The 23,113-nt window shown below is 42.8% G+C and overlaps 2 protein-coding genes across 3 annotated transcripts in view; both read left to right on the top strand.

The window, feature by feature from the left end:
* LOC124553920 (poly [ADP-ribose] polymerase tankyrase-2-like) overlaps positions 1-7,597 on the top strand; it is a 107,056-nt gene extending 99,459 nt beyond the window's left edge. For both annotated transcript variants that reach the window (XM_047127946.1, XM_047127945.1), the window contains exon 3: positions 6,831-7,597. In XM_047127946.1, the coding sequence (XP_046983902.1) occupies positions 6,831-7,356 (526 nt within the window). In that variant the 3' untranslated portion in view covers positions 7,357-7,597. The remainder of the gene's footprint in view (positions 1-6,830) is intronic.
* Positions 1-23,113, top strand: part of LOC124553501 (serine/threonine-protein phosphatase 6 regulatory ankyrin repeat subunit C-like) — a 211,211-nt gene that overhangs the window by 99,613 nt on the left and 88,485 nt on the right. Inside the window, exon 5 of the mRNA XM_047127355.1 lies at positions 6,831-7,321. Within this exon, the coding sequence (XP_046983311.1) occupies positions 6,831-7,321 (491 nt within the window). The remainder of the gene's footprint in view (positions 1-6,830; positions 7,322-23,113) is intronic.

The following is a 23,113-nucleotide window of genomic DNA, read 5'->3' on the forward strand; positions in this document are numbered from 1 at the left end:
GGGCCATGCGAGAGGTGTTCAATGAATTCGAATGTAAAGTTCTATGTACTGACTTGGCAGAAAATACTAAGAAATTTTGGTCTTATGTCAAAGCAGTAGGGTGGATCAAAACAAAATGTCCAGACACTCTGACCAAAATGGTACTGAAACAGAGGATGACAGACTAAAGGCCGAAATGCTAAATGTCTTTTTCCAAAGATGTTTCACAGAGGAAGACTGCACTGTAGTTCCTTCTCTAGATTGTCGCACAGATGACAAAATGGTAGATATCGAAATAGACGACAAAGGGATAGAGAAACAATTAAAATGGCTCAAAAGAGGAAAGGCTGCTAGATCTGATGGATACCAGTTCGATTTTACAGAGAGTACGTGAAGGAACTTGCCCCCCTTCTTGCAGCGGTCTACCGTAGGTCTCTAGAAGAGTGTAGCATTCCAAAGGATTGGAAAAGGGCACAGGTCATCCCCGTTTTCAAGAAGGGATTGTGCAGAACTATAGACTTATATCTCTAATGTCGATCAGTTGTAGAATTTTGGAACACACATTGTGTTAGAGTGCAATGACTTTTCTGGAAACTAGAAATCTACTCTGCAGGAATCAGCATGGGTTTCAAAAAAGACGATCGTGTGAAGCCCAGCTCGCGCTATTCATCCACGAGACTCAGAGGGCCATAGACACCGGTTCCCAGGTAGATGCCGTGTTTCTTGACTTCCGCAAGGCGTTCGATACAGTTCCCCATAGTCGTTTAATGAACAAAGTGAGAGCATATGGACTATCAGACCAATTGTGTGATTGGATTGAAGAGTTCCTAGATAACAGAACGCAGCATGTCATTCTCAATTGAGAGAAGGCTTCCAAAGTAAGAGTGATTTTTAGGTGTGCCGCAGGGGAGCGTCGTTGGACCGTTGCTATTCACAATATACATAAATGACCTTGCGGATGACATCGGAAGTTCACTGAGGCTTTTTGTGTATGATGCTGTGGTACATCGAGAGGTTGTAACAATGAAAAATTGCACTGAAATGCAGGAGGATCTGCAGCAAATTGACGCATGGTGCAGGGAATGGCAATTGAATCTCAATGTAGACAAGTGTAATGTGCTGTGAATTAATGGAAAGAAAGATCCTTTATCATTTAGCTACAATATAGCAGGTCAGCAATTCCATAAATTATCTGGGAGTAGGCATTAGGAATGATTTAAAGTGGAATGACTATATAAAATTAATCGTCGGTAAAGCAGATGCCAGACTGAGATTCATCGGAAGAATCCTAAGGATATGCAATCCGAAAACAAAGGAAGTAGGTTACAGTACGCTTGTTCGCTCACTGCTTGAATACTGCTCAGCAGTGTGGTATCTGTACCAGATAGGGTTGATAGAAGAGATAGAGAAGATCCAACGGAGAGCAGCGCGCTTTGTTACAGGATCATTTAGTAATCGCAAAAGCGTTACGGAGATGATAGATAAACTCCAGTGGAAGACTGCAGGAGAGACGCTCAGTAGCTCGGTACGGGCTTTTGTTGAAGTTTCAAGAACATACCTTCACCGAGGAGTTAAGCAGTATATTGCTCCCTCCTACGTATATCTTGCGAAGAGACTGTGAGGATAAAATCAGAGAGATTAGAGCCCACACAGAGGCGTACTGACAATCCTTCTTTCCACGAACAATACGAGACTGGAATAGAAGAGAGAACTGATAGATGTATTCGAGGTACCCTCTGCCACACACCGTCAGGTGGCTTGCGGAGTATGGATGTAGATGATCTAGTTGCTTGGTAACATTAACTAATTACTTGGTTGAACACTATTTGCCCTCGAGGTGATCATCTGTAGCCCTTGAACTATTATCAGAGGGCATTATAGGCAGGAAGACAGTACTATTCCGTCTGCAGCTCTTTCAATGCTTTCACAGATGGCTTCCGCAGTGTGTTCTCGGTGGTAGTATATGTTTCATTGTCTTTAAAATTAACTATGATGGATTGAGAGGGCACTGTTTTAAAGGCACTGGACTCATCTGGAAGGAGTGAATTTAAGTCCCTGTTTGGCTGTTTATGTTGACCACTGATGACAAATGTTTGAGACAGTTTATTTATAAGGCCTTCAGTCGCTCTCTTGCTCCCAAATGGGATTCTTGTGAGGATGTGCTCTGACGATTTTGTCATTGTTGTGACACTAAAAACTCATTCCCATTTGTTAACAGTGGCATTGTAGGTGCTTTGTGTAATAAATCAGTGACTCATTTGCTTGTATTGTTACTTGTGTTCTTCAAAATTTGGGAATGATCTAAAAAAATTTGCGTAATATTTTGGTTCTCTGTTTGGACAGTGTTATTTCATTTCATAGAATTATACGTCTGTAGGATTGACTGTCGTGAGAAATTATGTGCGTAAGCCAGAAGAACCAAATAAATTTACATTTGGCAATGGAGGGATTAAAACTATGTGCCAGAGTGGGACTCCACCCAGAACCTGTGCCTTTTGTGGGAAAACGCTGTTTCTGACTGAGCTAGTTAGGTATTGACTCATTAACAGCTCTCAAAGCTGTGGCAGTTTTAATCTACCGGGAAGTTTCAAACTGTTGCACATTCCACTGCACATTCTGGACGCAGTCCCTTAAGTTGTAGCTAAGCCATTGCTATACAGTATGCTTTCTTCCAGGAGCGCTAGTGCCGTCAGGTATGCCTCACAACTTCTGTGAAACTAGGGAGGTAGATGATGTTCCAGTGGAGGTAAAGTTGTGAGGGCGTGTTGCAAAATGCAAAGGTGCTGTATTCAAGTCTCAGTCTGGCACACAGGTTTAATCTGCCAGGAAGTTTCAAGCAGTCAGATGAAGGTCAGCATGCAGAAATGGCTGAGATAGTGACGAGGAGTAGATGCTGATGTAGGTTGGTGGAAGTCAGTAATGTTCCTTTGTCATCGAGTTTTGTCTTGCTTACTTACATCTGTGCCTATGTTTCTAGGAACCTAGACACGTTCTATTGCTTTAGTGTTGTTGGCTCCCACATTGTTGCTGCAGTCATCAACTGAACAGTACATGCTTGACAGTTCTGCCCTTCGTCTCACTGTAATTTTTTGTTTTTGAATTTTTTTGTGATCTTTTGAGTGGTGAAGGTGGTCAAGGAACAGTTGTAAAGTTTGTTAATGAGACGTGTGACTGACATGTCATGTAGAGTTTCTGGGTGAGGGTAATATCTGTTCTACACAAGTCTACAAGTCTAGTGCAATATTAATCTTTTTGTCTTTGTTATTGTTTCTTGAAGTTGCCTCGAAAGTGCCAATAAGTGCCAATATGTTTTTAACCTTAGTATGCCACTGCAGTTTACTACATTACTTATTGTGTTCTAACTGTTGCATGCAGATGTGCTTGCATATCACCAGCACCATCACTGCCCAATAAACGAGCAAGCGCCGCATCACACTCTTTGGGGTCGATTTATTTTTCTTGCTTTTAGGGTTTTTTTTTTTTTTTGAAGTAGCATATGTTCATCCTCAGCGTTCAAGCTGTCTCCGACCCAAACGTCATCCAGATCTTCAACTTTTGTACTCCTGTCTTCCTCAGTTGCATGTAATATTATGGTATACTGATTATTTTTATATTTATTTTTGGACTGTCTGACTACTACTGAATCAAACACAATTTTCATGCCATATGCGTTTAGCCTTTATTCTCTGCAAGGAATCTTCAGTGGCCTGGAATATGTACATATTATTTACTATTTAGTTTACATTTTGGGGCAATGTACCTATAGGTTATAAACTGTTCTGGTGGTTGCCAGAATGAGATTTTCACTCTGTAGTGGAGTGTGCACTGATACGAAACTTCCTGGCAGATTAAAACTGTGTGCCAGACAGAGACTCGAACTCGGGACCTTTGCCTTTCGTGGGCAAGTGCTCTGCCATCTGAGCTACCCAAGCACGACTCACGCCCCATCTTCACAGCTTCACTTCTGCCAGTACCTCGTTTGGAAGGTAGGAGACAAGGTACTGGCAGAAGTGAAGCTGTGAGGACGGGGCGTGAGTCGTGCTTGGGTAGCTCAGTTGGCAGAGCACTTGCCCGCGAAAGGCAAAGGCCCCGAGTTCGAGTCTCGGTTTGGCACACAGTTTTAATCTGCCAGGAAGTTTCAGTTCTGGTGGTTGGTTTTTGTTATGATGTAATAATATTTTAAATTCTACTTACAGGTTGAGCATACAATTTTCTACATATCACGTCTCTATTCCATTTTTGGTGTTGATCCTTTTCTTATAATTGCCACTTTGGGTTTTTTCCACATTTCACAGCACTAGGAACTGAACACCTAAAGATCAGGATGCAAGGTTTTGCTTTGCGTTGCCAATTGTCGGATGTTATCACCAAAGATTGAATGTTATTGTCAACTTTTGAGCGTAATTTTTGAAGTATTTGTGATCTGATAGCATGCACACATTCAGTCGTTGGCAATAACATCTGGCAGTTGGCAACACAAACCAAAACATTGCACCAAAACAAGTGTTCAATTCCTAGTGCTGTGAAATCTCGGAAAAAAAACCAAAGTGGCAATTATAAGAAGAGGAACAGCACCAACAATGGAACAGAAACGTAATATGTAGAAAATCATCTGTAGAACCTGTAAGTAGAATTTAAAATATTAATAATCATACAAAAACAACCACCAGAACTGTTTATAACCTATAGGTACATTGTCCCAGAATGTAAACTAAATAGTAAAAAATATGTACATATTCCAGGCCACTGAAGATGCCTTGCAGAGAACAAAGGCAAAACGCGTATGGCACGAAAATGGTTTCATTAAGATGTAGTCAGACGGTCCAAAAAGTAAAAATTATCAATATACCGTAATTTTCATCAAAATCACTTCACCAGTTTAGTTACAAAAGTTTAATCAATAAAGATACTTTTTCATTTAATATTATTAGTATGGAAGTATGAATTAAACACCTGGACAATTAAATGAGGGCTATCCACAAAGAACATTACGTTTTGGAATTAAAAATAAATAAAGTATTGGAAATTTTTTTTTATTATACAGATGAAAGCCACACTTAAATACTACTTTTCTACATAGTTGCCATTTAAATTAAGGCACTTATTGTAGCGATGGATGAGCTCAGAAATTCCGTGGTCGTCGCATCTGCAGTGACAAGCAGTCCCCTCTAAATATATTGAGGGTCTCACTGAAGCCTTCACTGACCGTAATTATCCCCCCATCCTTGTACAAAAACAAATCTGCCCTGCCTTATCTTTCCAGTCTCCCACCACCTCCCAAACTCCCACAGTCCGGCCACAGAGGAGCATTCCCCTCGTAACTCAGTACCATCTGGGACCGGAGCAACTGAATTACATTCTCCGCCAGGGTTTCGATTACCTCTCGTCGTGGCCTGAAATGAGAAATGTCCTGCCCACTATCCTTCCCACCCCTCCTACCGTGGTATTCGGCCGTCCTCCGACCTTACGCAATATACTGGTCCATCCTGAAATGACCCCTGCTCCCAATCCCTTACCTCATGGGCCATACCCCTGTAATAGACCAAGATGCAAGACATGTCCCATACATCATCCTACCACCACCTACTCCAGTCCGGTCACTAACTAAGGCAGGGCTACCTGTGAAATCAGTCATGTGATCTACAAGCTAAGCTGCAACCACTGTGCTGCATTCTATGTAGGCACAACAACCGGCAATCTGTCTGTCCGCACGAACGGCAACCGACAAACTGTGGCCGAAAAACAAGTGGACCACCCTGTAGCTGAACACGCTGCCAAACGTGGTATCCCTCATCTCAATGACTGCTTCACAGCCTGTGCCATACGGATCCTTCCCACCGACACCAGATTTTCTGAATTGCAGAGGTGGGAACTTTCCCTGCAATACATCCTACGTTCCCGTAACCCTCCTGGCCTCGACCTTTGTCAGTCACTGTCCTCACCCATATCCAGCCCCCTCCCTGTTCCCATTCCAGCACTACACAGCCGTCATTTCACTGCCACACCCAGTCTTTTAATTTCTTTTATTTTTATTTCTCTCCTTTCCGCTACTTACCCTCTCTCCTCCCTCCGCATCTTCTCTCCTGCCCTCTGTCTAAACTACAACACTTCACTGTCCCCCACTCCCCCCATAGTATCCCTCCCCCTCCCCGCCCCAGCCTCCTCCTTATCCCCACCCAGTCTCCACTCCCATCGTGCACTGGTGCTGCTGGTCGCAGTGTAGTTTCAGCTCTCTGAGACTGCAGACGCGTGTGCAAGTTGCGCTTGCGTGAGTGTGCGTGTGTGTATGTGTGTGTACTGCTGACAGAGGCCTTAATGGCCGAAAGCTATGATTGTGTGAATCTTTTTATTGTGCCTATCGCAGCTCAGCATCTCCGCTATATGGTGAGTAGCAACTTTCCTTCTCTCGTATTGTTACATTCCGTCCTGGATTTTCTATTCTTTGACATGCTTATGTATAATGTTTGTATGCAAGTATGGATTAAACACATTTAGGATTGTGTTAGCTTTGTATTTGTTATGTTGAATCAAACAATAAAAGTATTTTCACAAATATGATAAAGCTCAAAAATTGAAGAGTAAATAGTTTGTCCAAAGAGTGCTTGTTGTTCCATATTTTGCATTATATGCTTCAAGTCAGTAAATATCTTGTACTACACGTGTTCTAATGTAGCCTTTATTCTTCCTCAGCATTCCAGCTATCTCCGTGCCAAATTTCATCCCACTCGGTTCAGCGGTTTAGTTGTGAAGCGTGACAGAAAGTGTTACTTTCGCATTTGTAACATCGGTAATAATTACACGTGCCATATCGCCAGTGTAGAGAATTGTGCTGACTGTGGTGTATTTTGCAGGACTTCACCTGTGAACCAGACACAGTCCATGGCAGCAAGGCTGACAGAGGCAGCTAAATGTGGCAGAGTGGATGAGCTGCAGAACCTGCTGGCCGAAGGTGCAACAGTTGATGCGAGAGATACCAGTGGGTTTACAGCCCTGCACCTGGCAGTGATGAACGCTGGTAAAAATAACTTGTTTGGGTTGAACACAGCCTCAGATGTGGGACTGCGCACTGTCAAGTGTCTGCTGAATGCGGGGGCAAATGTCAATGCGGAAGACTCGAACAAGCAGACACCTCTGCACATGGCTGCTTATCGAGGTGATTTGAAGATCCTGTGGGTGCTGCTAACATCGCCAGTGCAGTTAAATGCCCGCGATCGTTGGGGGAAAACGCCACTCCACTGGGCTGCCACCATCACAAAGAAAGAAGCGACGAGGATGCTGCTGCTTGCTGGAGCAGAGAAGAAGGCGATCGATAGCGAAGGTTTTACCCCGGAAGATATGGCGAGTTCGTCCACTAAAAAATTATTCAGTGTGTATTGAATGTTGTGTAAATAAGCTTTCTGCTTTTGTACCTCTTAAATTTTGTGAAAATGAGTAATTTAAGTATACTTTTCCAGTTGTATCAAAGAAAACTTTGTAATAAAATATTTTGCAGGATTTCTACTCCATTGACTGCCTTCCGGAGGGTAGCTGCTATTAATGTAGTGATGAAATTACAATGAAATGAATACCCCTAGCTGCATACAGGCGTCACTACATGTCGACGGGGACAGTTGAAAATGCGTGGCCCGACCTTGACTCGAACCCAGGATCTCGTGCTTTCGTGGCAGACGCCCTATCCGTCTGAGCCACCGAGGGCACGGAGGGTAGTGCACGTCTCCTGTGAGACCTACATTCCCATCTCACATCTTCATATATAAATAATGTAGTGACAGTTTTGTTGTTACCCTTGACACTGTGAAACTAATTTGTTAATCACCATTAATAGTATGAATTTGCACTTCTGTGGCATTTATAATCAATATTTATGTGCTGGGTGCACCAGTTACAGGAATGTAATTACTTTTCGTTAAAGTAATCTGTTTTATTTATGAAGTGATTTGTTTTGGGCCATGCAACTCTACCAATCCGTGTGTGGTTAGTCAGGGATTCTTCACACACTGTTCTGTCCATATCTAAGTACTTATTTTAATGTTGAAGCATGTTACTTTGGATATGCAGAAGAGATCAGGACTTACATTTAAGTCTTCAAAGGGTTCCAGAGGTCAATGCAATGCTTCATCAAACACTAGTGATGAGATGTCAAATTAGTAAGCGTATTGTGATCAGTGATGTAGTTCAGTTTAGTTCTAACAGGTAGTCTACCATAGAAAAGATGGTTTTCTATTTTGTGCTGGTATATTGCAGTGCCTGATGTTCTTTGTATATTTAGCTCCTTTTGAATCATCAATTTTTTCTTGAGGAAAGTTCAGTTGATTGAAGTGCAGTATGAGACATCTGTCAAGAGCTTGTTAGAAGTTGGATATGGAAAGACTTACCTTAGGGGGGAAAAAGGACGGGTATACACTCGCACAACACACACATATCCATCCACACATATACAGACACAAGCAGACAGATGAAATTTTGCACTTTGCACAAGTGCGAAAGCTTGAATTTTGTGTGTGTGTTTGTGTTTGTTTGTGTGTCTATTGACCTGCCAGCGCTTTCGTTCGGTAAGTCACATCATCATTGTTTTTAGATATATTTTTCCCACGTGGAATGTTTCCCTCTATTATGTGGAGGAAACATTATAATAGAAGGAAACATTCCACGTGGGAAAAAATATATCTAAAAACAAAGATGATGTGACTTACCAAACGAAAGCGCTGGCACGTTGATAGACACACAAACAAACACAAACATACACACAAAATTCAAGCTTTCGCCACAAACTGTTGCCTCATCAGGAAAGAGGGAAGGAGAGGGAAAGACGAAAGGATGTGGGTTTTAAGGGAGAGGGTAAGGAGTCATTCCAATCCCGGGAGCGGAAAGACTTACCTTAGGGGGCACTGTTTTAAAGGCACTGGACTCATCTGGAAGGAGTGAATTTAAGTCCCTGTTTGGCTGTTTATGTTGACCACTGGTGACAAATGTTTGAGACAGTTTATTTATAAGGCCTTCAGTCGCTCTCTTGCTCCCAAATTGGATTCTCGTGAGGATGTGCTCTGACGATTTTGTCATTGTTGTGACACTAAAAACTCATTCCCATTTGTTAACAGTGGCATTGTAGGTGCTTTGTGTAATAAATCAGTGACTCATTTGCTTGTATTGTTACTTGTGTTCTTCAAAATTTGGGAATGATCTAAAAAAATTTGCGTAATATTTTGGTTCTCTGTTTGGACAGTGTTATTTCATTTCATAGAATTATACGTCTGTAGGATTGACTGTCGTGAGAAATTATGTGCGTAAGCCAGAAGAACAGAATAAATTTTCATTTGGCAATGGAGGGATTAAAACTATGTGCCAGAGTGGGACTCCACCCAGAACGTGTGCCTTTTGTGGGAAAACGCTGTTTCTGACTGAGCTAGTTAGGTATTGACTCATTAACAGCTCTCAAAGCTGTGGCAGTTTTAATCTACCGGGAAGTTTCAAATTGTTGCACATTCCACTGCACATTCTGGACAGTCCCTTAGGTTGTAGCTAAGCCATTGCTATACAGTATGCTTTCTTCCAGGAGTGCTAGTACCGTCAGGTATGCCTCACAACTTCTATGAAACTAGGGAGGTAGATGATGTTCCAGTGGAGGTAAAGTTGTGAGGGCGTGTTGCAAAATGCAAAGGTGCTGTATTCAAGTCTCAGTCTGGCACACAGGTTTAATCTGCCAGGAAGTTTCAAGCAGTCAGATGAAGGTCAGCATGCAGAAATGGCTGAGATAGTGACGAGGAGTAGATGCTGATGTAGGTTGGTGGAAGTCAGTAATATTCCTTTGTCATCGAGTTTTGTCTTGCTTAATTACATCTGTGCCCATGTTTCTAGGAACATAGACACGTTCTGTTGCTTTAGTGTTGTTGGCTCCCACATTGCTGCTGCAGTCATCAACTGAACAGTACATGCTTGACAGTTCTGCCCTTCATCTCACTGTAATTTTTTGTTTTTGAATTTTTTTGTGATCGTTTGAGTGGTGAAAGTGGTCAAGGAACAGTTGTAAAGTTTGTTAATGAGACGTGTGACTGACATGTCATGTAGAGTTTCTGTGTGAGGGTAATATCTGTTCTACACAAGTCTACAAGTGTAGTGCAATATTAATCTTTTTGTCTTTGTTATTGTTTCTTGAAGTTGCCTCGAAAGTGCCAATATGTTTTTAACCTTAGTATGCCACTGCAGTTTACTACATTACTTATTGTGTTGCCTCATCAGGAAAGAGGGAAGGAGAGGGAAAGACGAAAGGATGTGTGTTTTAAGGGAGAGGGTAAGGAGTCATTCCAATCCCGGGAGCGGAAAGACTTACCTTAGGGGGAAAAAAGGACGGGTATACAATCGCACAACACACACACATCCATCCACACATATACAGACACAAGCAGACAGATGAAATTTTGCACTTTGCACAAGTGACGTGCAAGACAAGAGGAAGATCAATGTCTACATAAGATTTTTGTAATTTGACTTGAAACATATATGTATATAATGTACTTTAAATATGTCTGCTTGTGTCTGTATATGTGTGGATGGATATGTGTGTGTGTGTGCGAGTGTATACCCGTCCTTTTTTCCCCCTAAGGCAAGTCTTTCCGCTCCCGGGATTGGAATGACTCGTTACCCTCCTATGCTACCTTTTGATGGGCCATCTAGCCTCCCAAAACACCAAACCTCTAGTCTGGTCCAGGTTCATTGATGATATCTTCATGACCTGGACACGGCCAAGACATCCTGTCTTCATTCCTTCACAACCTCAACACCTTCTCTCCCATCCACTTCACCCAGTGTGCGACATTCCTATAAGTTGATCACCTTCTCTCTGATGGCTCCATCTGCATCTCTGTCCACATTAAACCCACCAACCATCAAAAGTACCTGCATTTTGTCAGCTGCCATCCCTTTGACAGCAAAAAATCCTTCCCATGTAGCTTGGTTGCCCATTGACAAAAACTAATTTGCTCAGTATGTTGAGGGTCTCACCAAGCCCTTCACAGACAGGCATTATCCCCCAGACCTAGTCCGCAAACAGATATGCTGTGCCATTTCCCCTGACACACCCAATCCTCGCACCATCCCCAAGAACCAGCCACAAAGGAGTGCCCAAATGCCCCTTTCATTGCCCAGTAGTACCTCGAACTGGAACAACTGAACCACATCCTTCACCAGGGCTTTGATTACCTATCTTTGTGTCCTGAAATGATGGACGTCCTACCTGAGATACTTCCCACCCCCTCCTAAATTAGTGTTTCATCACCCATTTGACCTCCACAACGTAGTAGTCCACCCGTATGCCACTCCCAATCCCAATCCCTTGCCACGAGGATCATGTCCCTGTGGAAGACCCACATGCAAAATCTGCTCTTCCTATTCCAGTCCTGTCACAGGTATATTCTACCCCATCAGGGGCTGGGCTACCTGTGAAAGCAGCCATGTCATTTACCAGCTCTGCTGCAATCACTGCACAGCTTTTTATATTGGTATGACTGCCAACCAGTTGTCCACCAGGATGAACGGCCACCATTAAACTGTGGCTAAGAGCAAAGTAGACCACCCGCTGACACGGCATGCTGCTGAACATAACACACTTGAATTCAATGGCTGCTTCGCTACCTGAGCCATCTGGATCCTCCCCTCCACCACCAGCTTTTTATATTGGTATGACTGCCAACCAGTTGTCCACCAGGATGAACGGCCACCATTAAACTGTGGCTGAGAGCAAAGTAGACCACCCGCTGACACGGTATGCTGCTGAACATAACACACTTGAATTCAATGGCTGCTTCGCTACCCGAGCCATCTGGATCCTCCCCTCCACCACCAGCTTTTTATATTGGTATGACTGCCAACCAGTTGTCCACCAGGATGAACGGCCACCATTAAACTGTGGCTGAGAGCAAAGTAGACCACCCGCTGACACGGCATGCTGCTGAACATAACACACTTGAATTCAATGGCTGCTTCGCTACCTGAGCCATCTGGATCCTCCCCTCCACCACCAGCTTTTTATATTGGTATGACTACCAACCAGTTGTCCGCCAGGATGAACGGCCACCATTAAACTGTGGCTGAGAGCAAAGTAGACCACCCGCTGACACGGCATGCTGCTGAACATAACACACTTGAATTGACTGCCAACCAGTTGTCCACCAGGATGAACGGCCACCATTAAACTGTGGCTGAGAGCAAAGTAGACCACCCGCTGACAAGGCATGCTGCTGAACATAACACACTTGAATTCAATGGCTGCTTCGCTACCTGAGCCATCTGGATCCTCCCCTCCACCACCAGCTTTTTATATTGGTATGACTACCAACCAGTTGTCCGCCAGGATGAACGGCCACCATTAAACTGTGGCTGAGAGCAAAGTAGACCACCCGCTGACACGGCATGCTGCTGAACATAACACACTTGAATTCAATGGCTGCTTCGCTACCTGAGCCATCTGGATCCTCCCCTCCACCACCAGCTTTTTATATTGGTATGACTACCAACCAGTTGTCCACCAGGATGAACGGCCACCATTAAACTGTGGCTGAGAGCAAAGTAGACCACCCGCTGACACGGCATGCTGCTGAACATAACACACTTGAATTCAATGGCTGCTTCGCTACCTGAGCCATCTGGATCCTCCCCTCCACCACCAGCTTTTTATATTGGTATGACTACCAACCAGTTGTCCACCAGGATGAACGGCCACCATTAAACTGTGGCTGAGAGCAAAGTAGACCACCCGGTGACACGGCATGCTGCTGAACATAACACACTTTAATTCAATGGCTGCTTCGCTACCTGAGCCATCTGGATCCTCCCCTCCACCACCAGCTTTTCTAAACTGCACAGATGGGAGTTATCCTTCCAACATATTCTCTGCTCCTGTAATTATCCCAGCCTCAACCTATGATAACATACTGTCCCCACATCCTCCATCCAACAGTGTCCATCTCTTTTGTCCTATCTTCTCCTCCCCATTCTTATCTCCTAACCTGTTTATTTGCAGCACTCCACCAATGCATCTGCCTGTCTTTCCTCACTCCTCTTCTTTTTTCCCCACCTCCCAGCCCCACAATCTCCTGAGCGCTGCGGCTGTTGGCAGTCTAATCCCTGCACGCTCCACCAGACAGTGTTCATCTTTGCTCCCCACCCTTACAGTACTACCCCCTCCTCTTCCCATCCCCACCCCTCCAGATTGCTACTTGCATCCCACAACATGGTGTTGCATTCCGACCCAACATGCTGGAGATGGCGGTCGTCGTGTTTTTGTGTGTGTTTTATTGACGAAGGCTGCGGCCAAAATCTATATGTGAGTGTCTTTCAATTGTGCCTGTCTGCAACGTGATGTGTCTTCTTTACGGTGAGTAGCAATCTGTGTTTTCCTATATTGTTGATATTCCCACCTGGAGTTTCCATTGTTTGATGAAGAGTAAATATTAATTTCTGCAACAATATCCAAGTATCAGAAGAGAATATTATGTCTGTGGTTTGGAAGATAAACACTTCTGTGGTATCAGTCCCTGTTGACATACAGCAGCTGATTGCGGTCTGGTCAGATGTTCAATAAACGACATCAACAGCAGCATAGTGGTTCACTCTCCACATTGTGCTGGTGTCTCATCGGTGGGAGCTGTGTTTGATTCAAACCGACTTTTTTTTTCTCTGCCTGCAGCGTTGTGGTGTATGGGTTAGATAATTGGGAGTTCAATTGTCTGATTTGCCAATACCTCTTCTTTCTTCTTGTTTGTCCTGGCTTCCTGAGATCTCTCGGTGAAGAGCACGGTAAATATTACAAGTTTCGTAGTGGTACAATGAAATTATGCAACAGTTTGTAATCTCATTGTTTGTTAATTTGTATTTATGGAAAAGGTAAACTCTCTCTTGCTATTCTCACGCGTCATCAAAATTTGTGTCGCATCTATGTGTGTAATGGACGTTACTGTGTCGCGAACCGTTTCAATGAATTCCTTACGACGTTGCTTGGCAACGCAATCAGCAGCGTCATACATGTATCTATTTCAATTGATCCTCAATATTTTAAATAACCCTTCGGTTAGTTTTTGTCCAAATGAGCACTTGTGTCAAAATTAACTTCAGCTTTGTGGATTAAATCCAAGCCTATTCATAGCCATTGTCCGCATTTTACTTAACAGCCCAATCTTGCACTGGCACGTAACTTATTCCAAATCTATATGAAGATGGTATCTGTTCTTTCGGACATGTTCGGACATGTTCAACTGGGACAGTTGAAAATGTGTGCCCCGACCGGGACTGGAACCGGGATCTCCTGCTTACATGGCAGACGCTCTATCCATCTGAGCCACCCAGGGCACAGAGGATAGTGTGGCTGAAGAGATTTATCCCTTGCACGCTCCCCGTGAGACCCACCTTCCCAAATTGACGTCCATATGCTACATTCGTAGTACCCCTGCCCATTACACTCATTACTCGCAGCAGACAATCTTACTGAGTCCCATAAGAATTCAGGCAATGCGTGTGCATCCAGCACAGGAGGAGGACAATGGCAGGTTATCCTTAACAATATGAAGATGGGATCTGTTTTTTCAGACACACAAATTCACGCACCTTTTCAGGCATAGAAAAACAAAAACACCTTTATATTAAATATTTCCCATTCTAAATAGACTTCGGGAGTTTATATTTCACAATCAATAAAATTTTGTCGCCTGAGAGAAACTATTAATTTGCCAAAATGGATTTAGATCACAATTAGTTTGTGTTTGGACAATGACATCACAAATCAACACTTGCTTGAAATGAATGCAATACATGCACTAAAAGTACCATCTGTAAAGTAATGTACTGATTTTTTTACTACAAATTTGCTATCCCTTGTATCACTACACTGATACAGTATTAGATCAGTGCTGAAACAGCTGGCTACAGTGAAGATTTAGCAGTAGATTCGTTATTGTTTGATGCATGCTTGCAGCCACCCAAACTATGTCACGACTTGTAGAAGAGGTACCAAAAGTGTTTACGGAGAAGGTGACAGCAAAATTCAATAAGGCAATCAAAGGGTTAAATATAAACATAGAAAATCTTAGACAAAATTATGTATGACAAATGCAAATTTAGAAAACATATAAAAGAATCTAGGAAGCAAATAAGAAAACGCATACTTCATTGTCCCACAGAGAATAATAACGGAGTTAACCGAGGAGGTGCAGTCAGGGGTAATTAAACAATGTGATCTTGTGAGAATCAAACATAACTAACAATCTGAGAGGTTAATAATGACATAAAGCAAATGAGAGGCTTTTATGAATAGGAAGTTAAAACAATTCAAGAATAAATCTCAGATAACATCTGTTCAGAGATCATACTGATCATTGTACAATAATACACATCCTTTTGCGTCTTTGATGAGGAGAGGAAATGGACATTGAAAACCAGCGAATATTGAGAAGGATTTCAAATTACCATAAACCCTTTTATAAATGCAACCCACCAGCAAAAACTGATATAAGGATATAAAAGATCTATGTAGTTTGCAATCTGAGATTATAAAATAAAATAATAAATGATACATTAAACAGTAAATATTCAGCTGTGGTTACAAGAGCTATATGTTAGCATCATCACAGTCAGTGGTGGAGGGGGATGGGCAGGGTTTCTATACGTCCAATCCTCTCCGACTAGATATTATGCAACATCCTCCATTTATATGTATCATAATCAGAATTTAGTTGCAATTAAGAACCAGCCAGACAAGAAATTCAAGCTTTCGCAACAAACTGTTGCTTCATTGGGAAAGAGGAAAGGAGAGGGAAAGACGAAAGGATGTGGGTTTTAAGGGAGAGGGTAAGGAGTCATTCCAATCCTGGGAGCGGAAAGACTTACCTTGTGGGAAAAAAGGACAGGTATACACTCGCGCACACACACACATACATATCCATCCGCACATACACAGACACAAGCAGACATTTGCGAAAGCTTGAATTTTGTGTGTATGTTTGTGTTTGTTTGTGTGTCTATCGACCTGCCAGCGCTTTTCTTTGGCAAGAGGGAAAGACGAAAGGATCCGTCTTTTTTCCCCCTTAGGTAAGTCTTTCCGCTCCCGGGATTGGAATGACTCCTTACCCTCTCCCTTAAAACCCACATCCTTTCGTCTTTCCCTCTCCTTTCCTCTTTCCCGATGAAGCAACAGTTTGTTGCGAAAGCTTGAATTTCGAGTGTATGTTTGTGTTTGTGTGTGTGTTGACCTGCCAGCACTTTCATTCAGTAAGTCACATCATCTTTGTTTTTAGATATATTTTTCCCACGTGGAATGTTTCCCTCTATTATATTCGTATCATATATATAAACATGAATATACAGTGAACGTGTATACTTTGTATCTATATGGCTTCGAAAGTATACCATTTGTACTTGCATCTTTACTCCCTATTCCTATTTATAAATTCTTCTAAACTATAACATTGCTTTTTATTCATTTAGAAATTCTTCTAGATTATAACAACATTTGCTTTTTAGGTATGTGCCAATGGTCTCCAATGTGGATTCCTCAAATATTGACCTTATCTTATTTCTGATCTTCAGAGCCATGTAATACAGAGTATTTTCATATACTGTGAGTCGGTGACAAGGTAGCATGTATTTCAATTTATGTCTAGTTTCATAGGCATGTGTGAATGTATTTCCTTCAAACAGATGTGAGTTTTTCTGTTCAAAGAGAAGTATTTCATACATGAAGATGGAAGGGATTGTCATGAAGTCCAGGCATTTGAATAGTGGTTTGCATGAATGTCTACTATTGGTTCCTGTCATTGCTCTGATTATTATTATTATTATTATTTTTGTTTTGTTTTTTTTCTTTTTAGTTTGAAGATTCGAAGGAGGTTTGTCTTTTCAGCACCCCAAAATATTGTTTCATATCTGAAATACGCGTGGTATACAGTTTTCTTCACTGTTAAATCTGTTACTTTGTGTAGTACCCTCATTGCATAAACTAAACTATTTAATGTCTTCAGTAAACTGTCCACATGATCGGTCCATTGCAAGTTTTTATTTAAAGTTATCCCAAGAAATTTTACAGAATCAACTGTGGTCAGTTCTTTACCTGAATATTCTATTTGTGATATACATTCAGTAGTTTGTTTGGTCCTGAAGTGTACGATTTGGGTTTTTTCAAGATTTAATTTCATAGCATTATCTTTTATCCATTGTTCAAGTTCTTGTATAGTTTTTTTCGTGGTCCCTACTGATTCGTCAGTGTTTTTGCAGCAGACTACAGCAGATGAGTCATCTGCGTAAAGTATTGTATCTGTATTTACTTAGCTAGATATGTCATTTATGTAATATAAGAACAGAAGTGGTCCTAATATCGAGCCCTGGGGCACGCCTGCTTGAATTTCTTTCCAGCTGGAGCAAGTTTTCTCTCCCTTTTGATGTATCACCACCCTTTGGTATCTGATTTTGAGATAAGATGAAAACCATCTTATAGATTTTCCATGGAAGCCATAGGTACCCAATTTTTGGAGCAGTAGCTTATGGTTTACTGTGTCAAACACCTTTGAGAGGTCACAAAAAATACCAGGTACACTTCTTTTGTTGTCAAGGCATTTACTTGCTTTGGAGATTAGTTCATTTACAGCTTGTAAAGTGTTTCATCCCTTCCTAAACCCGTATTGCTTATTGAGAATAAGGGTATAGGTGGGGGAAGAGAAGAATGCTACTTGTGAAGCATGCAGGGGCTAGACTGCCAACAGGCACAGCATCGGGAAGTTCTGGGACAGGGAGGTGAGCGTGAAGGGAGGGGTAGGAGAGAAGTAGGGAAAGATGGGCAGGTCATTGGCAGAGGGTGGGAGATGAGAATAGGGAGGAGATGATACCACAGAACAGAGGGGATGGAAATTGTTGGGTGAAGGGTGTGGAGACAGTAGTTTATTGTAGGTTGAGGCTGGGATAATTTCGGGAGTAGAGAATGTATTGTAAGGATAACTCCCAGGTGAACAGTTCAGAAAAGCTGGTGGTGGGCTGTTGAGATGTTGGGTGAAGTGATCACTATATCGAGCAGAAATCTGCAGATATCAGTCTCGGAATGCTGACCGGAACTGATGTTGGAGTCTTCCTACAAATCGGTTAGGGGGCTTGAAGATGGCATAGTAAATTGCCAAAACTGGTAGCCTAATAAAAAAACAGGAAATTAGGGAACTGAAAGGTGCTCAATTTGACTTTCTGTACTGAACAGCCGAGTCATGCAACCATCTCTGAAAAGATGGACATACCGAGACAGGATGTTCTGGACGTTGGGTAGGTGACAGAACACCAGTTTAGGAGGGGTGGGAATGATCTCAGATAGGATGTCCCTCGTTTCAGGGCATGATGATAGGTAATCAAAGCTCTGGTGAAAGATGTCGTTCAGTTGCTACAGTCTGGGGTGGTACTGGGTGAGAAAGGGGGCACTCCTTTGTGCTTGGTTCTAGGGGGTGGTAGGAGGATTGGGGTGTTAGAGGAAACGGCATAGGTGATCTGTTTGTGGACTAGGTCTGAGGGATAGCGTGTCTGTGAAAGCCTTTGTGAGATCCTGAACATACTGGGCAAGGGAATTCATGCCACAGCAGATATGCCATCCCAGTGTGGCCAGATTGGATGGGAGGGATTTTTTGCTGTGAAAGGAATGACAGCTGTCAAAATGCAGGTACTGTTGGTGGTTGGCAGGTTTAATGTAAGCATAGATGGAGAGGAGGAAGAAAACATCCAGGAAGGAGGCGTGCTGTATCAAGGACAATCAAGTGAAGCAGATGAGAGACAAAGTGTTGAGATCGTTAAGGAATGGAGATGGGGTGTCTTGGCCCAGAGTTTACGTCACAGAAATATTGTCAGTGAACCTGAACGAGACTAGGGGTTTTGCAGTTTCGGAGGCAAGGAAGGTCTCCTCTATACGGTTCATAAACACATTGGCATAGAATGGTGCCATGCAGCTTCCCACAGCTATGCCACAGGTTAGTTTCTATACTTCTCCTTCAAGGGAGAAGCAGTAGTGAGTTACGATAAAGCTAGTGAGTTGTGTGTGGAATGAGGTAGTGGATTTGGAGTCTGAATGATGTCGGGAAAGGTAGTGTTCAATAGCGGTAAGGCAATGGGCATGAGGGATGTTAGTGTGAAGGAATGTGGCATCAGCTATTACCAGTAGGAAACCAGGAGGTAAACAGGTGGGGATGGTGTTGATTTGGAGAAGAAAGTGGTTGGTATCTTTGATGTGGAAGGCTGGATTACGGGCAATTGGTTGGAGGTGTTGATCAATGAGGGCTAAAGTTCTTTTAGCAGGGGCACAATAACAAGCCATAATGGGGTGTCCAGAATTATTGGGTTTGTAGATTTTGGGGAGTATGTAGAAGGTGTGGGTGTGGGGTTTATTAGGCATGAGGAGGGAAATGGATTCAGGGGAGAGGTGCTGGGAAAAACCTAAGGCTTTAAGCATTGATTGCAAGTTATTATGGACTTTTGGCTTGGGATCAGTCAGGCAGAGTTTATAGGCGGAGGAGTCAGACAATTGGCAGAGGGCTTCTGCTAGGTAGTCACTGCAATTTATAACAGCAGTGATGGAACCTTTGTCTGCAGTTAGGATGATTAGGCCAGGATCTGTTTTGAGGTTGTGGCCTTTGAGGAAGGCACCTGGGGATGGATGGTGAGGCCAAGTTGGAGGTAAGGAATTCGTGGAAGGTGACCAGCAGGTGGTTTGGGGGGGGGGGGGGGGGGGGATCACAGTTGAATGGTAATATGAACTGGGAGAGGCAGGGTTCGATATTGGGATTAAGTTGGTTTGGTGACACAGAAGTGTTTCCATTGGAGAGATTGGGAGACAGAGAGTAGGTCTTTGACAAGTCCAGTATGTTTAAACTTGGGTGTAGGGCTACAAGTGAGGCCTTTGAATAGGACTGAAACTTCAGTGGTGCTGAGAGCTTTGGTGGAAAGGTTAAAACAGTGTTACAGAATGTTTCGCCTCTGGATTTGGTGGAATGTTGGAAGATATTTTTGGGGGATGTGGCAAGTTGGAAAGATCAGTTAGGTAGGGTTTGGGCGCCATGCGGAGGAACACTGTGTATAGGACAGGGGTGGAAGGTGGTGCCCCAAGGCAGCAGTAAGATGTCAGCAGGTTGGATAACTTATGGAGGTGGTGTCTGGAATGCTGTCCCAGGTGCTGGAGAGCAAGCGATTCAATTTCAGAGACGTGATGTACGTAGCACGGATTGCACAGTAGCAGTATCTTGTGGAGGGATGCCTGTGTCATTGAGATTTTTTTTTTTTTTTTTGTTTGCAGTACCATGTTTGAGAGGCCCGGGGGCAGTGCAATCTGAAAAAGTGAAGCTCATGGTGAAAGGAGGGGGTGGGATCCATAGAAAGGAATTTTTACGGTTAGGCCATTGGCGGGAGTCCATGGCTTAGGCAACATTTCAGAAACAGGGTATGTGACTGGGTTTTAGGCAGGAAAGGCATACTTTTTGCACTGGTACAGAAAGATGGAGCAGATTTCCGTTGTGTCAGGGATGGTATATGGGAAATGGGAATGGTGCAGAAATGGGCAAAATAAGGCATTAGATGGTTGTAAGGGGAGCTGGATAAGACATACAAAATTCGTAAAGACACGCACAGATATGCAGAAATACGCAGAGATACATGAAATCACATAAAAATGCATTCAAAATGTAGAGAAACGTGGGAGAAAAGAACGGATGAGGTATGGGAGTACGTGTGTGTGTTGCGATAAAGGAAGAGAGGGGAAAGGGGTTTCAGTTAGGTCGAGGATCACGAGCTCGTGCGGCACGGGAAGGGATGGAAAATAAAATGCTAAGGTAAGTGAGGATGAGGGAGGAAGTGGGATCAATAGGAATAAATGTAGTTATCGGTGGTAAGAATACGGGACATCGGATGCTGCATCAACAATCCACGCAGACATGAAGCCGTATGTTGTGTGCGGACTGTCATCGATACGTTGTCGCTCGAAAGTGTATGCAGTTTGGAAGGTGGTGAATAAACACAGGAAAGATGAGAAAGAATAGACACTGAGAAGAGTAATGTTATAGCAGATAGTAACAAAGTAAAACATCAGAGGGTGTTATTTTGGTACGACTACCGACCAGCCGTCTGCAAGGATGAACAGCCACGGCTAAACTGTGGGGTACAACATGCAGCTGAATATAATGTGCCCGATTTCAGTGGCTGCTTCACTACCCGAGCCATCTGGATCCTTGCCTCGACAACCAGCTTTCCCGAACTGTGCAGATGGAAGCTCTCCTTACAACACACTCTCCACTCCCGAAATTATCCCGGCCTCAACCTACGGTGACATGCTGTCCTCACACCTTCCACCCGACAGTTTCCGCCCCCTCTGTCCTGTGACTTCCTGCCTATTCTAGTCTTCAGCCCTCTTTGTGTGCTGCCCTGTGCCAATGCACCCGCCCATCCTTCCCTGCTATTCTGCTTTTTCTCTCCATTTTCCCCACCTCCCTGCCTCACAGATTTCTGAGCACTCCTCCCCCCCCCCCCCCCCCCCCACCTGTGCACTGTTATCCCATCCCCTTCCACACTGCCTCCAGGTTGCTGCTTCCATTCCAGCTGGTAGTTGCATTCTGGTCCGAGCTGCTGGAGATGGCAGTCGTGTGTGTGTTGAGGTGTGCTTGCCTGTGCAAACGAATGTGTGTGTGTTTTTCTATTTCTTTTTCTGACGAAGGCTGTGGTTGAAAGTAAGAGCAATCTATCTTTTTCTTACATTGTTGATATTCCAATCTGGAGTTTCTATTGTTTAAAAATTATAATAAGGTAGAAGCAACTGCATCGTTATGGCAAGTGTTTTCTTTTTCTTTTTTAATTATAGCATAAGGATATTAAAAAAACTATAAGTTAATGAGTTGGTGGGGAGGTGGAAGAGGGTAGACATCTACCTTGGAAGTAAGTAATGAGCTAACATCTAGGTACACATGTTAGCACAAGCCAAGGACAATGCATGAGTATAAGTCTTGAATGATGTGAACTCAGGCCAGAGGAAAGCATTTGAGCCACAGTAGCTGGGTAAGCTAGCAGTGCAGAAGTAAGTTCTAGCTATAAAAGGGAGTAAGCTACCTTAAGTGTAAAAAAGTAGTAGAAGGAGTGAAAAATACTGCAAGATATATGATAGACACTGGTTAGATGGATCCCATCAAGGAAGGACCTATACCATAATGAGAGCAAAAGTAAATAGGGAGACAATATTGCTGTAACAGTTTAGTATTGTGTTGGAAGCATTTTTCTGCATCCAAAGTCTGGCAAGAGAATAATTTTGTTGTTATTCAAAAGCTTACTCCAGGATAGTAAGGCAGAAGAAGTAACCTGGATAATGCAGCTCTTTGAAGTTACATATTTGGATAAATAAATCAATGAGGACATGTGTACCTGAGCTTTGTTGTCTACATAAGGTGCAAAGGGAGATGAGTATTGAGTAAGGAGCAACCGAGTGTTGCGAGTTCCTTTTGACTTGTAACTGCTCAATAGAATGGTTCGTGGTTATATAAGTAATGTCATGCAAATAAGTCTGGTCAGTTACAATGTGACCATGAATAGTTGTTAGATACGTTAAAGAGTCAAAGAAAGGCACGAATTTATGAATATAGTTCCACATGATGAAACACATCTATCCTGGCATTCTGGCTTAGTAGCTAACCGTATGCTAGATTAAGTGCTAGTAATCAGGGATTTTATGCAGTTTCGATAAAAGTACTGAATAATGTGGCTGGATTTGTAAATGTTCATATGCAAAAGTCTTTACTCCTTTTCACATTTTCTGTGGGCTACTAAATAAACTACTTGGATAACAGAATTAGTTTCCTATACAGAAGAATCACTTACCTGTTTCATGAGTAACTAGGATGAACAGTTAGAGGTTGAGCCTGGAATGTACTCTGACAGTCTCATGTGTGTATACCACACACATTCTTGATGTTAAACTTAAAAAAGAATCATATGGTATGAAGAACACCGGCGTGAAAGTAAAATTTTTCTTCTCATATTGCAAGTTAAATCGATGGACTGATGTAAGCCAGGTACAGGTAATGGTTTGAAACCAAGTAAGTTAAAGTCTGTTTAAAAAGTAAATACTAATTGATTGTAAAGTAAGGTGTTATGG

The sequence above is a fragment of the Schistocerca americana genome, chromosome 11 (genome assembly GCF_021461395.2).
Source record: "Schistocerca americana isolate TAMUIC-IGC-003095 chromosome 11, iqSchAmer2.1, whole genome shotgun sequence".
NCBI classification, from domain to species: Eukaryota; Metazoa; Arthropoda; class Insecta; order Orthoptera; family Acrididae; genus Schistocerca; species Schistocerca americana.